Source organism: Oncorhynchus mykiss, chromosome 2 (genome assembly GCF_013265735.2).
Source record: "Oncorhynchus mykiss isolate Arlee chromosome 2, USDA_OmykA_1.1, whole genome shotgun sequence".
Taxonomy (NCBI): Eukaryota; Metazoa; Chordata; class Actinopteri; order Salmoniformes; family Salmonidae; genus Oncorhynchus; species Oncorhynchus mykiss.
The window spans coordinates 14,126,728-14,147,619 of NC_048566.1; the positions used below are offsets into that span (position 1 = coordinate 14,126,728).

Here is a 20,892-nt window from a genome sequence, read left to right on the forward strand (position 1 = left end):
ACCTCCAACATACATGGCCTTTGGTTCAACAACACCTCCAACATACATGACCTTTGGTTCAACAACACATCCAACATACATGGCCTTTGGTTCAACAACACATCCAACATACATGGCCTTTGGTTCAACAACACATCCAACATACATGGCCTTTGGTTCAACAACACATCCAACATACATGGCCTTTGGTTCAACAACACCTCCAACATACATGGCCTTTGGTTCAACATCACATCCAACATACATGGCCTTTGGTTCAATAACACATCCAACATACATGGCCTTTGGTTCAACAACACATCCAACATACATGGCCTTTGGTTCAACAACACCTCCAACATACATGGCCTTTGGTTCAACATCACATCCAACATACATGGCCTTTGGTTCAACAACACATCCAACATACATGGCCTTTGGTTCAACAACACATCCAACATACATGGCCTTTGGTTCAACAACACCTCCAACATACATGGCCTTTGGTTCAACAACACATCCAACATACATGGCCTTTGGTTCCAAATGTGTTAAAATAAAACACAATTACAGTAAAAAAGACACAGAAGGTAAAACCAGTAAAATGCCCCGTCCTGTTCTAATCTATACCATCTTCAGCATTTAGACACATGTTCTCGTCCACATCACATCTTATGTCATCTCTCGCTATGCACCTTGGATAGTAACGCTTGGCCTGCCTTATCCACCCCTGGCAGTCTTCAGCTGAGAAGTCTCTGTACCTTGGATAGTAACGCTTGGCCTGCCTTATCCACCCCTGGCAGTCTTCAGCTGAGAAGTCTCTGTACCTTGGATAGTAACGCTTGGCCTGCCTTATCCACCCCTGGCAGTCTTCAGCTGAGAAGTCTCTGTACCTTGGATAGAAACGCTTGTCATGCTTCATCCACCCCTGGCAGTCTTCAGCTGAGAAGTCTCTGCAGCCAGCATCCATTGCATCCAGGAGGGACATTTGGTCACTTCAATTTGTAATATTTTTATTTAACCTTTATTTAACTAGGCAAGTCAGTTAAGAACAAATTATTATTTACAATGACGGCCAACCAAAAGGCAAAAGGCCTCCTGCGGGGACGGGGGCTGGGATTAAAAAAACACATCACGACGAGACAACACTACATAAAGAGTGCCCTAAGACAACAACATAGCAAGGCAGCAACAAAAATGTTATTGGGCACAGACAACAGCACAAAGGGCAAGGAGGTAGAGACAACAATACATCACGCAAAGCAGCCACAAACTGTCAGTAAGATTGTTCATGATTGAGTCTTTGAATGAAGATACTGTCCCGTTTGAGTGTTTGTTGCAGCTCGTTCCAGTCGCTAGTTGCAGCGAACTGAAAAGACGAGGGACCCAGGGATGTGTGTGCTTTGGGGACCTTTAACTTAATGTGACTGTCAGAACGGGGGTTGTATGTGGAGGATGAGGGCTGCAGTATATATCTCAGATAGGGGGGAGTGAGGCCCAAGAGGGTTTTATGAACAAGCATCAACCAGTGGGTCTTGCGACGGGTATACAGAGATGACCAGTTTACAGAGGAGTATAGAGTGCAGTGATGTGTCCTATAAGGAGCATTGGTGGCAAATCTGATGGCCGAATGGTAAAGCACATCTAGCCACTCGAGAGCACCCTTACCTGCCGATCTATAAATGATGTCTCCGTAATCTAGCATGGGTAGGATGGTCATCTGAGTCAGGGTTAGTTTGGGTGAAAGATGAGTGATTACGATAGAGGAAACCAAGTCTAGATTGAACTTTAGTCTGCAGCTTTGATATGTGCTGAGAGAAGGACAATGTACCGTCTAGCCATACTCCCAAGTACTTGTATGAGGTAACTACCTCAAGCTCTAAACCCTCAGAGGTAGTAATCACACCTGTGGGGAGACGGGCATTCTTCTTACCAAACCACATTATCTTTGTTTGGAGGTGTTCAGAACCAGGTTAATGTTGGAGAAATCTTGTTGGACACTAAGAAAGCTTTGTTGTAGAGCATTTAACACCAAATCTGGGGAGGGGCCAGCTGAGTATAAGACTATATCATCTGCATATAAATGGATGAGAGAGCTTCCTACTGCCTGAGCTATGTTGTTGATGTAAATTGAGAAGAGCGTGGGGCCTAGGATTGAGCCTTGGGGTACTTCCTTGGTGACACAGTGGCTGAGACAGCAGATTTTCTGACTTTATACACTGCACTCTTTGAGAGAGATAGTTAGTAAACCAGGCCAAAGACCCCACAGAGACACCAATACTCCCAAGAATGGAATGGTCTACCATATCAAAGCTTTGGCCAAGTCAATAAAAATAGCATTACAACATTGCTTAGAATCAAGGGCAATGGTGGCATCATTGAGGACCTTTAATGTTACAGTGATACATCCATAACCTGAGCAGAAACCAGATTGCATACCATAGAGAATAATATAGACATCAAGAAAGTCAGTCAGTTGATTATTGACAAGTTTTTCCAACACTTTTGATAAACAGGGCAAAATAGAAATATGCCTATAACAGTTAGGATCAGCTTGATCTCCCCCTTTAAATAAAGAACAAACCATGGCTGCCTTCCAAGCAAGGGGATCCTCCCCAGAAAGGTTAAAAAGGTTGGAGATAGGCTTGGCGATGATAGGGGTAGCAACCTTAAATAAGAAAGGGTCTAAACCATCTGACCTACAGTGCCTTGCGAAAGTATTCGGCCCCCTTGAACTTTGCGACCTTTTGCCACATTTCAGGCTTCAAACATAAAGATATAAAACTGTATTTTTTTGTGAAGAATCAACAACAAGTGGGACACAATCATGAAGTGGAACAACATTTATTGGATATTTCAAACTTTTTTAACAAATCAAAAACTGAAAAATTGGGCGTGCAAAATGATTCAGCCCCTTTACTTTCAGTGCAGCAAACTCTCTCCAGAAGTTCAGTGGGGATCTCTGAATGATCCAATGTTGACCTAAATGACTAATGATGATAAATACAATCCACCTGTGTGTAATCAAGTCTCCGTATAAATGCACCTGCACTGTGATAGTCTCAGAGTTCCGTTAAAAGCTCAGAGAGCATCATGAAGAACAAGGAACACACCAGGCAGGTCCGAGATACTGTTGTGAAGAAGTTTAAAGCCGGATTTGGATACAAAAAGATTTCCCAAGCTTTAAACATCCCAAGGAGCACTGTGCAAGCGATAATATTGAAATGGAAGGAGTATCAGACCACTGCAAATCTACCAAGACCTGGCCGTCCCTCTAAACTTTCAGCTCATACAAGGAGAAGACTGATCAGAGATGCAGCCAAAAGGCCCATGATCACTCTGGTTGAACTGCAGATATCTACAGCTGAGGTGGGAGACTCTGTCCATAGGACAACAATCAGTCGTATATTGCACAAATCTGGCCTTTATGGAAGAGTGGCAAGAAGAAAGCCATTTCTTAAAGATATCCATAAAAAGTGTTGTTTAAAGTTTGCCACAAGCCACCTGGGAGACACACCAAACATGTGGAAGAAGGTGCTCTGGTCAGATGAAACCAAAATTGAACTTTTTGGCAACAATGCAAAATGTTATGTTTGGCGTAAAAGCAACACAGCTCATCACCCTGAACACACCATCACCACTGTCAAACATGGTGGTGGCAGCATCATGGTTTGGGCCTGCTTTTCTTCAGCAGGGACAGGGAAGATGGTTAAAATTGATTGGAAGATGGATGGAGCCAAATACAGGACCATTCTGGAAGAAAACCTGATGGAGTCTGCAAAAGACCTGAGACTGGGACGGAGATTTGTCTTCCAACAAGACAATGATCCAAAACATAAAGCAAAATCTACAATGGAATGGTTCAAAAATAAACATATCCAGGTGTTAGAATGGCCAAGTCAAAGTCCAGACCTGAATCCAATCGAGTATCTGTGGAAAGAACTGAAAACTGCTGTTCACAAATGCTCTCCATCCAACCTCACTGAGCTCGAGCTGTTTTGCAAGGAGGAATGGGAAAAATGTCAGTCTCTCGATGTGATAGAGACATACCCCAAGCGACTTACAGCTGTAATCGCAGCAAAAGGTGGCGCTACAAAGTATTAACTTAAGGGGGCTGAATAATTTTGCACGCCCAATTTTTCAGTTTTTGATTTGTTAAAAAAGTTTGAAATATCCAATAAATGTCGTTCCACTTCATGATTGTGTCCCACTTGTTTATTTTTGAAGCCTGAAATGTGGCAAAAGGTTGCAAAGTTCAAGGGGGCCGAATACTTTCGCAAGGCACTGTAGGTGTTTTTTTTAGGTCAAGTTTCAGGAGCTTCTTTAGCACCTTTGACTCAGTGACTGCCTGCAGGGAGAAACTTTGTTGCAGGGCAGAGGAAAAAGAGGGAGAAGCATCGGGGATAGCCACATTAGAAGGGGTGGGAGATGAGGAAATGTTGGACGGGCAAGGAGGCGTGGCTGAGTCAAATATGAATCCCGACCTAACGAAGTGGTGATTAAAGAGCTCAGCCATGTGCTTCTTGTCAGTAACAACCATATCATCAACTTTAAGGAACATGGGCAGCTGTGAGGAGGAGGGTTTATTCTCCAGGTCTTTAACCGTTTTCCAGAACTTCTTGGGGCTAGACCCACAGAGAGAGAACTGCTCCTTAAAGTAACTAACGTTGGCCTTCCGGATAGCCTGAGTGCACTTATTTCTCATTTGCTTGAATGAGTATGTGTGTTCCGAGCCGTTCACCAAATGCAATTCTTGAGGTGGAGTAACTCTGCAAGATCACGGTCATGTGGCCATTGATCATACACTTTCCACCTCCAGGCAGAAAATAATTGCTCAGTGTTTCCTCCCTCCTGTTCCCTTTCTGCTTCTGGCACCAGTTGTTTGTGGAGGTCATCTAAAAACAGAAGAAGGAGCTCAGTGTTGTAGGGACCAATATGGCATTTCTGCAGGACCGAACCAGAGAGATTGCAGGACACATTGTGATATTTGCTCCTCTCTGACCCGGGACATCAACGGTGGCCCTTTTCCCGATGACCTTTCTTCCCCACTTTTTTCCCAGGTTAAACCCTGCCTCGTCTACATAAATGACGTTAATTTCTGGCATACTGTGTGCAAGCATTTATAAATAAGACAAGAAAGATCCCTCATTATGGTATTGGGTAAGCTTGTATGTAAAGAAAGTGTAAGCATTTTAGAAACGTGTTAATTGACTGAATATTCTGTGAAAACAACATGAATTGTGTTATTGGTATGGTCCACAACAGACAGATGTTGTGCTAATCGTGTTTAGAGTTTTGAAAATGTGACTACAGATTGGACAAAAGGATGTTAGCGATTGTAAAAAAAAAAAAAACTGTAAATGATGGGGCTGTGATTAAGATATGAATCAGGGTGGATCTTGATGTAATGTCTTTGTTTTTCTCTTGTAGCATGCTGTGGTAAGTTCCTGGACCCATACAAAGTTTTAGCGCTTAACAGTTACACATGGCATTATTTTACATCCTTGCATGACCTTCAGTTTCAATTTTCAAGATTCAATTTCACTCTGTATGCCAGTGAGAGACTCTGAGAGGCACCAAATTACATCCACAGCATGTATTGTAAATAGTCACATAGATATAGAGATGTACGATCTTAACTTGAGACAGTTTGCTACAGCAAGGAAATAATCCTGCAGCAACAGGGAATGTGAATTATTATGTGGATTATAGTTAACTGGGATTTTTTTGTAGGAGTTGATACATTTTTCATTAGGGCAAATCAAGTCTGACATTCTAAAGTGTAAATTACAAACTTTAGAAGCTTTTTTAAACCTCGAACACACTACAAGTTTGCATTTCCTGCTGCGCAGGACATTTTTCAGCAACAAAAGAGTGATCAAATGAAGATCCTTCATCTGTACTATTCATATGGTGTATGATGCTCAGAATATATCATGATATTATTATAATGACAATGTAACTGGCATTCACAGTGTGTGAGTGTGGTCCGGTGAAGCTACTCTTTGTACTGGACAGTTCAGAGAGTGTTGGGCTGCAGAACTTCACCCTGGAAAAAGAGTTTATAATTCGAATCATCAACAAGATTACCAAGTTCAGCAAAGACAAGGTGGGTGAACATTTGTCCTGACTTCCCTGGGTGAGAGAGGGGCCTTAACTAAATGTTGTTTCTCTGTGTGTGTTTCTGTTTGCAGAAGGAGCTAGGATCACGAGTGGGTGTAGTTCAGTACAGCCATGACGGCACCCAGGAGCTGGTATCTATGGAGGACCCCAAGATCACCACAGTAGCACAGCTCAAAAGGTCCGACCAGATAAGAGTCAAAAGTCCAAAGTACAGCAGTTACCTGATATCAGTTGACTGACTGACTGACTAACTGTTGTGTTTGATGTCCCATACTTGCAGCTCGGTGAGAAACATGCGCTGGATTGCCGGTGGTACGTACACGGGAGAGGCGCTGGATTTCGCCCGGCAGGCATTCGGCAGCTCCCAGCTGGACCGAAAGGTGGCCATAGTCTTGACAGACGGACGGTCGGACACCCGCCGGGACGCCAAACCGCTGTCCTCCCTCTGCTCTGTGCCCAATATAAGGGTGAGGGATGTCAATGGGACTGGGCAATGGGATGGGGGAGAGTGGGCTGAAGGACATGTATAGGTTGGGGGTGAAGAGATGATGTCAGGACCAAGGATTCATTTCATTAGACATAAAGAGAACCATCTCTCTCTCCTCCAAGTCTGCCATTTTGTGGCAAAGCCTCAGTATGTCCTCCATCTTGGCTCCTCAGGTGGTGGGCATTGGCATAGGTGACATCTTCAGACGGGCGTCCTACGCTGCCATGCTGGAGGAGATCACCTGTCTGGGCACAGCCTCACCTGGACTCTACCTGAAGATTACAGACCACGTGCAACTGCTGGAGGACTCCTTGTTCAACAATGTTACTGGCTATATCTGCCAAGGTAGACTGTGTACAGGCTAGCTCTAATTTACAATATCTGGAGCTAGCTACATCTGCTAAGGTAGTCTATGTACAGGCTAGCCCTAATTTACAATATCAGGAGCTAGCTACATGCTATGTTCCTATGCTCTCAACTAAGGTCTGGGTTGTGTTTACAGATAAGAAATGTCCTGATTACACCTGTCCAGGTAAGACTGCTCCTCTCCCTTGTTTTTATGGTCACAGTTTCCTATACATTACAATACGTTATTTTTTTTAGCATTGAGCCTAGTACTGCAATTTAAAGATTTAGTGGAATGTATGTAAATGTATCTGAACCCCAACTGCTGTTCTAAAATAGTCTACTCTTCCTCCAGCCAACTTCCAGGAAGCTACAGACATAGTCTTCATGTTGGACGGCTCCTCCAGTGTGGGCCAGGCCAACTTCTACAGAGCCAGAGAGTTTGTTGAGAACATGGCCGCCAGGCTGCTGTCACAGGACCGGGGAGGGCTGCTCCGCCTGTCCGTCATGCAGTACAGCGATGGGCAGCAGCAGAGAGTGGAGGTGCCCTTCACTGCTAGTGTTGAGGATGTGCTAACGGGGCTAGCAGCTACGCTCTACATGGACGGGGCCACCGACTTACCGGCTGCCCTGGCCTTCCTGACCTCCACCCTCCAGAGGGAGGGCCGCTCTGCTGTCCCCAGGAAAGTGGTGGTATTCACAGACGGCAGGTCTGTGGCCTCTGCCCGGGCTGCTATCCCCAGAGCCGCCGCCGCCGCTCTGGCAGAGAACACACAGCTGCTGGCCGTCACTGTGGGCGAGGGCTTTGACGAGGCGGGCGTGTGCCAGCTGGTGACGGGACAGGCGAACGGGTTTGATTACCGCGTCGTGGATAGTCGTGTCCACCGAGTGGCGCTGTACAGTGACCTGGCCAGACGGGTGGTCATGCAGAGCCTGGCTAGAAAGCTCTCTAAAGCTCTCTGAAGCTCTCCAAAGCTCTCAGAAGTTCTCTAAAGCTCTCTAAAGCTTTCTGAAGCTCTGTAAAGCCCTCTGAAGCCCTGTAAAGCTCTCTAAGGCTCTCCGAAGCTCTCTGAAGCTCTGTAAAGCTCTCTGGAGCCCTCTAACGCTCCTAAAGACCTCCCTACTACTGAACTGTCTATGAATTGTCCTGTTGTGCCATGTATTAAGAAATTAGATAGATATGGTGCACATTTTATACTTTTGTGTTTTCCTTATGCCTTTGAGGGCCTCCTGCTTTTCATGTGAAATAAAATGAATATGTTTGTCATAAGAAGCACTTGGGTAGATTAATAAACGTTACGCTGTAAGTTTGGTGATAAGATGAACAGTTTTCTTTTGCTCAAATTTTCTGGAGGTCTTGACAAATAAAATATTGGACAAACTAACTAGCTCATTCTGAATACAATACAATCTATTATTTTCAAATATATGCAGTGCCATTTAGTTAAAGAATTACCCAGACATGCCAATAAAATGCACTAGAGGGCAGTGTTGGAGTGTTGAGAAAAGAGGGCTGAGTAGAGGAGCTCTAACACACACTTGGAAAATACTGCTATTCTGTTCTACATAGTGATTAGAGATAGTTTGCCATGTTCGTTATAAGGATCGGACCGAGGCGCAGCGTGAATAGAGTTCCACATATTTGTAATCACCTGAAACTCACCGAAACAAAACAACAAATAACCAAACGAACCGCTACTAGTGAACACAGGCACCTAATTGTAGACAAGATCCCACAAACACCAAAGGGAAATGGCTACCTAAATATGATCCTCAATCAGAGACAATGATAAACAGCTGCCGCTGACTGGGAACCATATCAGGCCACCATAGACATACAAATCACCTAGACCTACAAAAACCCTAGACATACAAAAACTAGGGTACCCTCCCTAGTCACACCCTGACCTAACCAAAATATAAAGAAAACAGAGATATCTCAGGTCAGGGCACGACATAGTTGTTGTAGAAGGACCTTTTACAGATCGGTCCAAAAAGACACTAGGCTTTCCCTTGTACTCCAGTACTTATCTGAGGGTGTTGGGCTACTGGCCTCTGGATTTGCCCAACTTCAGCACCATGGACAGAGTTAGAAATTCAGCTGTTTGAAATCCCAGATGCCAATCAGTGTACTCATTAATTCCCTTATGAAATAGCATGTATTTAGTATATCTGGCTCCAACTATACTCTGAGAATAATAAGAAGCAGGGATCATGAAAACGTTTTATTTAATATAGCTATGTTTTGTTACTGTGAAAATGAATCTGTAATGAAAAAAGGGATAATGATCTCAGTGACTGTAATGATCAGTGGGTTCCTCTATCTCAGAAAGCCACTTCTGAATCTCACTGCTCTTCTTCTCTGTCTCCTCACTGCTCTTGTTCCTCAGCTCCTCACTGCTCTTCTTCTCTGTCTCCTCACTGCTCTTGTTCCTCAGCTCCTCACTGCTCTTCTTCTCTGTCTCCTCACTGCTCTTGTTCCTCAGCTCCTCACTGCTCTTCTTCTCTGTCTCCTCACTGCTCTTGTTCCTCAGCTCCTCTGCCACCCTATTTCCTGCTGAGAAGCGATTGACTCTCTTGGCTGTGGTCTCCAGAGAGATCACCTGTATCCTCTTCATGTCGTTCCTGCAGTGCAGCTCCTTCAGCTTCCTGTAGTAGACCCTGCAGCTGAAACCCTCCATAAAGCCCAGGGTGATGTGTGTCTGCAGAGAGGACAGGCTGGGGTAGTACCACAAGCAGCTGGCACACTTATACAGCAGTTCCCCATTGAACTTCTCCAGGGCAGAGGAGGCTCTGAGGAAGCAGAAGTCCAGGCGGTCTGTGTACGACGGCTCCTTGGGCTCCACTGACCTACTGCCTCCCTTCCTCGCCGTGTGTCTGTAGGAGATGTCTGCTGGCTTCAGGGGAGGGCAGAGAGTGTGAGGTGTTTTGGAGCCAAGTATACTAGGGGGTTCTGCTTCTCTTAATGCCTGAGCATGAAAAGGACTCCACTGGGTACCTGGTGTTAGAGAAAGAATAGGGTCCTGCTGTCACGCTATGGCAATCCTGAATATCCATAAATATGTCATGATAGTGCTACGTTTGCCAAAAATACTTCAGAGCGCTTACCCGTTCTCTTCCTTAGCCTTTCAGTGACAAAAGGTTCTCTTAAGAAAACTTGTGAGGACTTCATTTTTTACAATAGATGGATCATGGAGCCATGGTATAGAACCTAGCTAAGCAAATGGGTCAAGTGGTTTTACATATGTTCTAGAATGGATTGGAATTCCAAATTCCAAAAGCAATGATGTCATAATGATCTCTTTGTGTATGAAGATGAAGTTCAATTCATTCATGGTTCTGGAGATTAGTAATAATAATATAAAATGTTTTTAACTGTTATAGTGCTAATCATTACATAAATACATCTCAAAGCGATGCAAAGCAACAACAACAAAAAACAAGCCATTTAAAAACAATCAACATCATTAATCATCATGAGTAGATTGACATCAAGAGACTGAAGAATTATTAAAATGCTTTAGTTTAATTTATTAGGATCCCCATTAGCTAGCTACTGCACATGTAGCAGCTATTTTTCCTGGTGTCTGTCACACCCTGACCATAGTTTGCTTTGTATGTTTCTATGTTTTGTTTGCTCAGGGTGTGATCTGAGTGGGCATTCTATGTTGGATGTCTAGTTTGTCTGTTTCTGTGTTTGGCCCTGTTCTCAATCAGAGGCAGGTGTTAGTCATTGTCTCTGATTGGGAACCATATTTAGGTAGCCTGTTTTGTGTTGGGTTTGGTGGGTGGTTGTTTCCTGTCTTTGTGTTTGTTGCACCAGATAGGGCTGTTTCCTGTCTTTGTGTTTGTTGCACCAGATAGGGCTGTTTCGGTTTTGCCACGTTTATTGTTTTGTATTATGTTCATGTTGAGTTTGGTCCGCCTCTCCTTCCCAGGAGGAAAGCCGTTACAGAACCACCCACCACAACAGGACCAAGCGTCGTGGTAACGGGCAGCAGCAACAGCGGCCGAAGAATCAAGACTCTTGGTCATGGGAGGAAATCCTCGACGGGAGAGGACCCTGGGCAAAGCCAGGGGAGTGTAGCCGCCCCAACGTGCAGCAGGAGAAGCGGCAGCAGGAGCAGCGCAAGGAGGAATGGACATGGGAGGACGAATTGGACGGTAAACGACCCTGGGCACAGCCAGGAGAATATCGCCGCCCCAAAGAAGAGCTGGAGGCAGCGAAGGCGGAGAGGCGCTGGTATGAGGAGGCAGCACGGCGGCGTGGATGGAAGCCCGAGAGTCAGACCCAAAAATGTCTTGGGTGGGGGCACACAGGGAGTATGGCGAAGCCAGGTAGGAGACCTGCGCCAACGTCCTGTGCTTACCGGGGGGCGAGAGAGACCGGGCAGGCACCGTGTTATGCTGTGCAGCGCACGGTGTCCCCAGTGCGGATGCATAGCCCGGTGCGGTACATACCAGCTCCTCGTATCGGCCTGGCTAGAGTGGGCATCAAGCCAAGTGCCATGAAGCCGGCTCTACGCATCTGGTCTCCAGTGCGTCTCCTTGGGCCGGCGTACATGGCACCAGCCTTGCGCATGGTGTCCCCGGTTCGCCTGCACAGCCCAGTGCGGGCTATTCCACCTTGCCGCACTGTCAGGGCGACCGGGAGCATTCAACCAGGTAAGGTTGGGCAGATTTGGTGCTCAAGAGCTCCAGTGCGCCTGCACGGTCCCGTCTATCCAGTACCACCTCCACGCACCAGCCCTCCGGTGGCAGCTCCCCGCACTCGCCCTGAGGTGCGTGTCCTCGGCACAGTACCACCAGTGCCGGCACCACGCCCCAGGCCTACAGTGCGCCTCGCCTGTCCAGCGCTGCCAGAGCCTTCCTCCTCTCCAGCGCTGCTAGAGTCTCCTGTCTGTCCAGAGCTGCTAGAGTCTCCCGTCTGTCCAGAGCCGCTAGAGTCTCCCGTATGTCCAGAGCCGCTAGAGTCTCCCGTCTGTCCAGAGCCGCTAGAGTCTCCCGTCTGTCCAGAGCTGCTAGAGTCTCCCGTCTGTCCAGAGCCGCTAGAGTCTCCCGTCTGTCCAGAGCCGCTAGAGTCTCCTGTCTGTCCAGAGCCGCTAGAGTCTCCCGTCTGTCATGAGCCGCCAGAGTCTCCTGTCTGTCATGAGCCGCTAGAGTCTCCCGTCTGTCATGAGCCGCCAGTCTCCCGTCTGTCATGAGCCGCCAGAGTCTCCCGTCTGTCATGAGCCGCCAGAGTCTCCCGTCTGTCATGAGCCGCCAGAGTCTCCCGTCTGTCATGAGCCGCCAGAGTCTCCCGTCTGTCATGAGCCGCCAGAGTCTCCCGTCTGTCATGAGCCGCCAGAGTCTCCCGTCTGTCATGAGCCGCCAGAGTCTCCCGTCTGTCATGAGCCGCCAGAGTCTCCCGTCAGCCAGGATCTTCCAGAGTCTCCCGTCAGCCAGGATCTTCCAGAGTCTCCCGTCAGCCAGGATCCGCCAGAGCCGCCAGTCAGCCAGGATCCGCCAGAGCCGCCAGTCAGCCAGGATCCGCCAGTCAGCCAGGATCCGCCAGAGCCGCCAGTCAGCCAGGATCCGCCAGTCAGCCAGGATCCGCCAGTCAGCCAGGATCCGCCAGAGCCGCCAGTCAGCCAGGATCCGCCAGAGCCGCCAGTCAGCCAGGATCCGCCAGAGCCGTCAGTCAGCCAGGATCTGCCAGAGTCGTCAGCCAGTACGGAGCTACCCCTCAGCACTGAGCTGCCCCTCAGTCCCGAGCTGCCCCTCTGTCCCGAGCTGCCCATCTGTCCCGATGCTGCCCCTCAGTCCAGTGGAGTCATTTAGAAGGGTCGCCGTGGTTAGGAGGCCACGGAGACGGACAATGAGGCGGACTAAGACTATGGTGAAGTGGGGGCCACGTCCAGCACCAGAGCCGCCACTGCGGACAGATGCCCACCCAGACCCTCCCCAATAGGTTCAGGTTTTGCTGCCGGAGTCCGCACCTTGGGGGGGGGGGGGGGGGGGGGGGTACTGTCACACCCTGACCATAGTTTGCTTTGCATGTTTCTATGTTTTGTTTGCTCAGGGTGTGATCTGAGTGGGCATTCTATGTTGGATGTCTAGTTTGTCTGTTTCTGTGTTTGGGCCTGATATGGTTCTCAATCAGAGGCAGGTGTTAGTCATTGTCTCTGATTGGGAACCATATTTAGGTAGCCTGTTTTGTGTTGGGTTTGGTGGGTGGTTGTTTCCTGTCTTTGTGTTTGTTGCACCAGATAGGGCTGTTTCGGTTTTTCCACGTTTATTTTTTGTATTATGTTCATGTTGAGTTTTCTTATTAAAAAACATGAACTATAACCACGCTGCATTTTGATCCGCCTCTCCTTCCCAGGAGGAAAGCCGTTACAGTGTCCACATAAATACAAATACATTACAAAGTACACAACAGAAATAGACAAGAACAACATAATATATTACATTAAATTCAAAATATTTGTTTACAAATAACATAAGAGTTTTATATAGGAAAGACACCAAGAGACAACAAAAATCTACACACACTATATCCATATTCATTCTTATACAGTATAGTTAAATTACAATATCTCTTTAGAAATAGGAGAGGCACTTTGATGCAAGATGTTTTCTGTATCTGTTTTTTAAAGTTGAACTTGCTTTTTGCCTGAGTAACCTCTGGTGGCAGAGCATTCCACCATGACATGGCTCTATACAAGCCTTTTGCTACACCCGCAATAACATCTGCTAAGTATGTGTAAGTGACCATACAATTTGATTTGATACATTACATCTGTTTTTTGTTTGGATACTGTGAAGATACACCATAAAGGCATGTATGGTGGGGTTTGTAAGTCTGTTTGAAGTATATGAAAAAATATTAATCAAGGGCTTAGCCATTTTCAACACATAAATGTTTTGTTAGAAGACTAGAAGAGAAGTAGTCCATTTCTCCTCAACGCTTAACCATGAAAGACTATCATGAAAGATAGTCTGCAGAGTGGGATTCTATAATGGTATCCATCTGCAAAGTGGTATTGTATAATGGTATCCATCCAATCATAGTGATATTCTATCATGAGACCCATCTGCATAGTGGTATTCTATCATAGGATCCATCTGCAGAGTGGTATTCTGTCATGCTATCCATCTGCAGAGTGGTATTCTGTCATGCTATCCATCTGCATAGTGATATTCTATCATGATACCCATCTGCATAGTGGTATTCTATCATGATACCCATCTGCATAGTGGTATTCTATCATGATACCCATCTGCATAGTGATATTCTATCATGATTCCCATCTGCAGAGTGGTATTCTATCATGATACCCATCTGCATAGTGGTATTCTATCATAGGATCCATCTGCATAGTGGTATTCTATCATGATACCCATCTGCAGAGTGGTATTCTATCATGATACCCATCTGCATAGTGGTATTCTATCATGATACCCATCTGCATAGTGGTATTCTATCATGATACCCATCTGCATAGTGGTATTCTATCATGATACCCATCTGCATAGTGGTATTCTATCATGATTCCCATCTGCATAGTGGTATTCTATCATGATACCCATCTGCATAGTGGTATTCTTGGATCACAAACCTATAAATAGGCAAGACACATCAGTCAAGATTTTGTATTTGACCTTTATTTAACTAGGCAAGTCAGTTAAGAACAAATTCTTATTTTCAATTATGTCCTAGGAACAGTGGGTTAACTGCCTGTTCAGGGGCAGAACGACAAATTTGTACCTTGTCAGCTCAGGGGTTTGAACTTGCAACCTTCCGGTTACTAGTCCAACGCTCTAACCACTAGGCTACCCTGCCGCCCCAAGATGACATTTTAGGACAGAAAATCAACCCTGTAATATCCTTTTCTGACATGAAATTGTAGTGTTGTGTAATCACACAAAAGGATATATTCCGTTATCTAACCCAGAAACACAGAACAGAACATCAAATCAATTGTTGTTGATGTAACACTGACAGCTTGGTTCACTTTCCAAGATTATTCAGGTTAAAATAGGACAGCCTGTTCACAACCCTATTGGTTTGGTGTGGGGGTTGTTTCAGACCCTAATCCACAGTCTAGAGTATAGATTATGGCTGTAGGCAGGAATCATGTACTGGTGACATTCTTAAGAAGCAGTGGGCTGAGATGTCATTTATTTAATCGCCCCCTGGCTCCACCCATATGTAGGATGACAGAGCGTTTTGTGTTAGAGTGACTGTCACACATTGTGACTCTTGTGAAGAAGAACAGAAACAGCACAGCATGGCAGCCTTTGTCTCGGTGAGTTCCTCTCTTCCAGGCATTTACACAACTTTGTTGACTCTCAATGCTTTGATACAACATTGTTTGTGAGTTGATCATTTGGGAGTGTGGTAGCAGATTGTTGAATTGTGCTAGGTAAAGAATGTATACTTTGTTTTATCGTTTCCATGGTAAATTTAAGGAATGTCTGATAGAAGAGGGGAATCATTTAGGGCTAGTCTTATAATTTAGCGATGTTTTTCTCTTTCCAGAGACAACATATTACTGTAGGCTACTGTAACAGTTTCTGAATGTATCATGCTTATCCTTGCTTAATTTACGTGTGACACAAATACTATGCATAGAACCAAAACATATAGTTATTATAAAAACATAAGTTATTGTCGCTACTATTTTTATAAACTAAGCAGAGAAAGAGTGAAACACTGTTCTCCATAGAAATGTCATAAGAAAATTTGTGGGCAACATAATGTGATGATAGCCTTTAATCCAGTGTGCACCATACAATAGATTCAATGTACTTACTATGTTGTCCCACCTAGCTATCTTAAGATGAATGTACTATCTGTAAGTCACTCTGGATGACAGAGTCTGCTAAATTATTAACTTGTAAAATAAATAAATAGTTCTGGTTTAGAAGTGGGGCTATGATGCGCCTGATGCTCTCCAGACTCTAGAGAGCTGTCCTGATATCCTATTGGTGGAGGGAAGTAATTGACAGTGGGCTAGGGCCAACATGTGTGTTATCACATCAGAATTTAGCCTTGTGTTCTTTATGGAGAGAGGCCTCTAGGGTCTTGGTTTTAACCAGGTCTACATGACTTTCAGTATTACAGGGAGTAGCGTGGCCTGGTTTTAATGATTTGTTTATCATCCTTACTCACTTACTTTCCTCAACTTCCTTCTTTGAATGTCTTTGGGAATTGTCTCAGCATGTCTGTAACGTGGAATAGCTAACCCCTATGGCAGTGTCTTTTACATTGACCTCTGCCCTTATTTTACCTCTCTCTCAGTTGGCCACGTGTCACCACTGCAGCATATCTTCCAGACATGGCCTTGTCTACAGGGAGTACATGGCAGCTCTATCCAGGAACGTCATGGCTCCCAGTTACACCAGGAGGCATAGTTCACAGGCTAGAACCCTGCCACTGCGAGCTAGGGGAAGACTCATCACCCAAAGGCCTGTCGGAGAGGCCAAGAATCGGCCTAGAGCTCCAAGGTAAACATCTTACTCTATTACCTAGTAATATACAGATGTTTGGAGTTAATGGCGCATATTTTGAATTGTTGAATGTAATAGAACTCATTTACAGTGTATCTTTAATATCACCATTTTTTGGCCGACATTAAAATGGCATTTAACCTTTAAACTCTCTCTTCACAGGCCCAATCCTCCAGAGTTCATTGCCATATCTTCCTCCAAGCTGGCCGGTGTGAAACATTTTGTATTTGTCCACCTAAGGAAGCTCTTTTCATTGGGTGACACCCAGAGGCGCAGAAAGAGTGGCCTGAAACTTTTCTCCTGAAGTATTGCAAATATAATTTGATGGTAAACATCAATGGGCTTGATGATCCACAAGGTGGCGCTCCAGTAATTCAGTAGGAAGAATCAGTGATAGAGGAGTCAGCAGGAAGATGCTCACTTGTCAAGGCTAAGACATGCAAGTACTCAGACCTCCCTCACCTGAGAGATTGAAGAATGGTGAATGCAGGCCTATACCTTTTGGCAAGAGTCTCTATGGCAACCAGTAGCCATGTGGGTGAGATGGTTCTGGGTGGAATACAAGGCTTTTGAGCTTTCTACATATTTACATATTTATTGTTCTGTTCTGAGGTATGATGTGTGTTATTTTACCTTTATTTAACTAGGCAAGTCAGTTAAGAACACATTCTTATCTTCAATGACGGCCTGGGTTAACTGCCTGTTCAGGGGCAGAACGACAGATTTGTACCTTGTCAGCTCGGGGGTTTGAACTTGCAACCTTCCGGTTACTAGTCCAACACGCTAACCACTAGGCTACCCTGCCGTGCAAAATCAGACATACTATTTAATTTAGTCACATGGTACAACACTTGTATCAGTATCAACTTTTAATGTGATTAGGTTTTTGAAATATAATTGAAAGTCTGTAGAGTCATATGATATTGTTGCCTCCAGCTCAGGCCAAGAAGGAGCCATTGCATATCCTGTTTAACAGTAAGTTGTATTGGATCAAGTGTGAGCTTAATGACTATATTATTATTGTTGTCAAATGTTTAATGCAATGTTATAAACATGTACAGCAGTATAATATACTTGCTTGTTTAGAAATAATACACAGAAACTAATCTAATAAAGGCTTAAATGCTATTTGGATAAAAATATGTTTTTAAATGTTTCACGTTTTGTTTCAAATTATTACTGACAGGAGGGGGAGCCATAGGATAGACGCTAAAACATTGATTTGGCTCAACCAAAATCATAAAATCAAATCAAATCAAATGATATTTGTCACACACACTGAATACAACAGTGAAATGCTTACTTATAAGCCCTTAACCAAAAATGCAGTTCTAACAAAAATAAGTCTTAAGTAAGTATTTACTAAATAGTAAAACAAAATTAAATAGAAAGATATCAAATAATTAAAGAGCAACAATAAAAAAACAGTAACGAGGCTATATACAGGGGGTACTGGTACAGAGTCAATGTGGAGGCTATATACAGGGGGTACTGGTACAGAGTCAATGTGGAGGCTATATACAGGGGGTACCGGTACAGAGTCAATGTGGAGGCTATATACAGGGGGTACTGGTACAGAGTCAATGTGGAGGCTATATAAAGGGGGTACTGTTACAGAGTCAATGTGGAGGCTATATACAGGGGGTACCGGTACAGAGTCAATGTGGAGGCTATATACAGGGGGTACTGGTACAGAGTCAATGTGGAGGCTATATACAGGGGGTACCGGTACAGAGTCAATGTGGAGGCTATATACAGGGGGTACCGGTACAGAGTCAATGTGGAGGCTATATACAGGGGGTACCGGTACAGAGTCAATGTGTCAATGTGGAGGCTATATACAGGGGGTACTGGTACAGAGTCAATGTGCGGGGCCACAGGTTAGTCGAGGTAATTGAGGTAATATGTACATGTAGGTAGAGGTAAAGTGATAATAAATAGAGGGTAGCAGCAGTGTAAAAATAGGGGGGTCAATGCAAATAGGCGGGTCAATGCAAATAGTCCAGGTAGCCATTTGATTAGCTGTTCAGGAGTCTTATGGCTTGGGGGTAGAAGCTGGTTTAAATCTTTAAAAAGATTTGGGGGTAGAAGCTGGTTTAAATCTTTAAAAAGATTCCTCAATCTATCCACAATGCCCTATAATAACAAAGTGAAAACAGGTTTTTAGAAATGTTTGCAAATGTGTTAAAAATATGAAGGATACCTTATTTACATATGTATTTAGACCCTTTGCTATGTGACTCAAAATTGAGCTCGGGTGCATCCTGTTTCCATTGATCATCCTTGAGATGTTTCTACAACTTCATTGGAGTCCACCTGTGGTAAATTCAATTGGTTGGACATGATTTGGAACGGCGCACACACACGTCTATATAAGGTCCCACAGATGACAGCGCATGTCAGAGCATAAACTAAGCAATGAGGTTGACGGAATTGTCCGTAGACCTCCGAGTCAGGATTGTATCGAGGCATAGATCTGAGGAAGGGTACCAAAACATTTCTGCAGCATTGAAGGTCCCCAAGAACACAGTGGCCTCCATCATTCTTAAATGGAAGAAGTTTGGAACCACCAAGACTCTTCCTAGAGCTGGCCGTTCAGCCAAACTGAGCAATCTGGGGAGAAGGGCCTTGGTCGGGGAGGTGACCACAAACCCGATGGTCACTCTGAAGGAGCTCTAGAGTTCCTCTGTGGGGATCAGAGAACCTTACAGAAGGACAACCATCTCTGCAGCACTCCACCAATCAGGACTTTATGGTAGAGTGGCCAGACGGAAGCCACTCTTCAGTAAAAGGCACATAAAAGCCTGCCTAGAATTTGCCAAAAGTCACTTAAAGGACTCTGACCATGCGAAACAAGATTCTCTGGTCTGATGAAATCAAGATGTGACGCTTGGCATTCAGGCCAAAGAGTTCAATCTGGAGGAAACCAGGCACCCTTCATCACCTGCGGTGAAGTGTAGTGGCAGCATCATGCTGTGGGGCTGTTTTTCAAATCAAACAGACACCTACTAGTCAGGCTTATTGAGGTAGTATGTACATGTAGATATTGTTAAAGTTACTATGCAAATATGATGAACAGAGTAGCAGAAGCGTAAAAAGAGGGGTTGGCGGGTGGTGGGACACAATGCAGATAGCCCGGTTAGCCAATGTGCGGGAGCACTGGTTGGTTGGGCCGATTAGGTAGTATGTACATGAATGTATAGTTAAAGTGACTATAAGATAAACAGAGAGTAGCAGCAGCGTAAAAGAGGGGCTGGGGGGGCACACAATGCAAATAGTCCGGGTAACGGCAGGGACTTCAGCGGCAGGGACTGGGAAACTAGTTAGGATCGAGGGAAACAGAGAGCTCCTTGATGATGACCTCGGACTGTGGTGAAGGTTCACCTTCCAACAGGACAATGACCCCAAGCACACAGCCAAGACGACACAGGAGTGGCTTCGGGACAAGTCTCTGAATGTCCTTGAGTGGCCCAGCCAGAGCCCGGACTTGAACCCGATCGAACATCTCTGGACAGACCTGAAAATAGCTGTGCAGCGACACTCCCCATCCAACCTGATAGAGCTTGAGAGGATCTGTAGAGAACAATGGGAGAAACTACCCAAATACAGGTGTGCCAAGCTTGTAGCGTCATACCCAAGAAGACTAAGCTGTAATCACTGCCAAAGGTGCTTCAACAAAGTACCGAGTAAAAGGTCTGAATACTTAGGTTTTTGTTCAGTTTTAAAAAATATATATACACATTTGCAAAAAATTCTAAACCTGGTTTTTACTTTGTCATTATGGGGTATTGTGTGTAGATGGATGGAACAAAAATAAATGTAATCCATTTTAGAATTAGGCTGTAACATAACAAAATTGGGAAAAGGGAAGGGGTCTGAACGTTAGCCTCTGCGGTATTTAGTCATCTAGCTAACGTTACTTCTGCTCGACGTCTGGGTAGGCCGTCATTGTAAATAAGAATTTGTTCTTAACGGACTTGCCTAGTTAAATAAAATAAATGCCTTGCACACTCTTGCCTACATCTGCCAGATCTAAGGTGTCATCATTAGTTACAAACAAGAGTTTCTATTGGACAAATTCAGTAATGTTCATTCCCGTTCAGTTTGCTTCTGTTTTAAGAAATTATTCTCAACAGAATCGACATGAGCACCTTCAAACAGTTCACTTTCATAGCAGCTACATAGAAACAGCATTATCACTTTTCTCGTTGTATAATTCCTTCTCGCATCTACACGTTCTCCTCCTCTCACCTTTTTCCTTCGCTTGTGGACTGGTCACACAACAGCTGTCTGTGACCAGACAAAAACCTTTCCAAGCCAAACCTTCATACCATAACCGACAACCGCTACACACAGCCTACATCGTTATCACCATATTAGCTAACGTCATAGTCAACATGACTACTAGAACTAACGTGTTAGTAAACCCACTACAATCATGCAGTGCAATTCAGCAGTTAAAC

The 20,892-nt window shown here is 44.8% G+C and overlaps 2 protein-coding genes across 5 annotated transcripts in view; both read left to right on the forward strand.

Annotated features, from left to right (window-relative positions):
* Positions 1–8,319, forward strand: part of LOC110535435 (collagen alpha-1(VI) chain) — a 48,028-nt gene extending 39,709 nt beyond the window's left edge. For 3 of the 4 annotated variants that reach the window (XM_036961858.1, XM_036961871.1, XM_036961862.1), the window contains 7 exons: positions 5,410–5,418; positions 5,955–6,088; positions 6,174–6,280; positions 6,383–6,569; positions 6,763–6,934; positions 7,092–7,121; positions 7,290–8,319. In XM_036961858.1, coding sequence (XP_036817753.1) covers positions 5,410–5,418; positions 5,955–6,088; positions 6,174–6,280; positions 6,383–6,569; positions 6,763–6,934; positions 7,092–7,121; positions 7,290–7,897 — 1,247 coding nt within the window. In that variant the 3' untranslated portion in view covers positions 7,898–8,319. The remainder of the gene's footprint in view (positions 1–5,409; positions 5,419–5,954; positions 6,089–6,173; positions 6,281–6,382; positions 6,570–6,762; positions 6,935–7,091; positions 7,122–7,289) is intronic. The other variant, XM_036961867.1, reaches the window with a different exon arrangement.
* Positions 1–20,892, forward strand: part of LOC110513267 (collagen alpha-1(VI) chain-like) — a 120,659-nt gene that overhangs the window by 17,184 nt on the left and 82,583 nt on the right. The window lies entirely within an intron of this gene.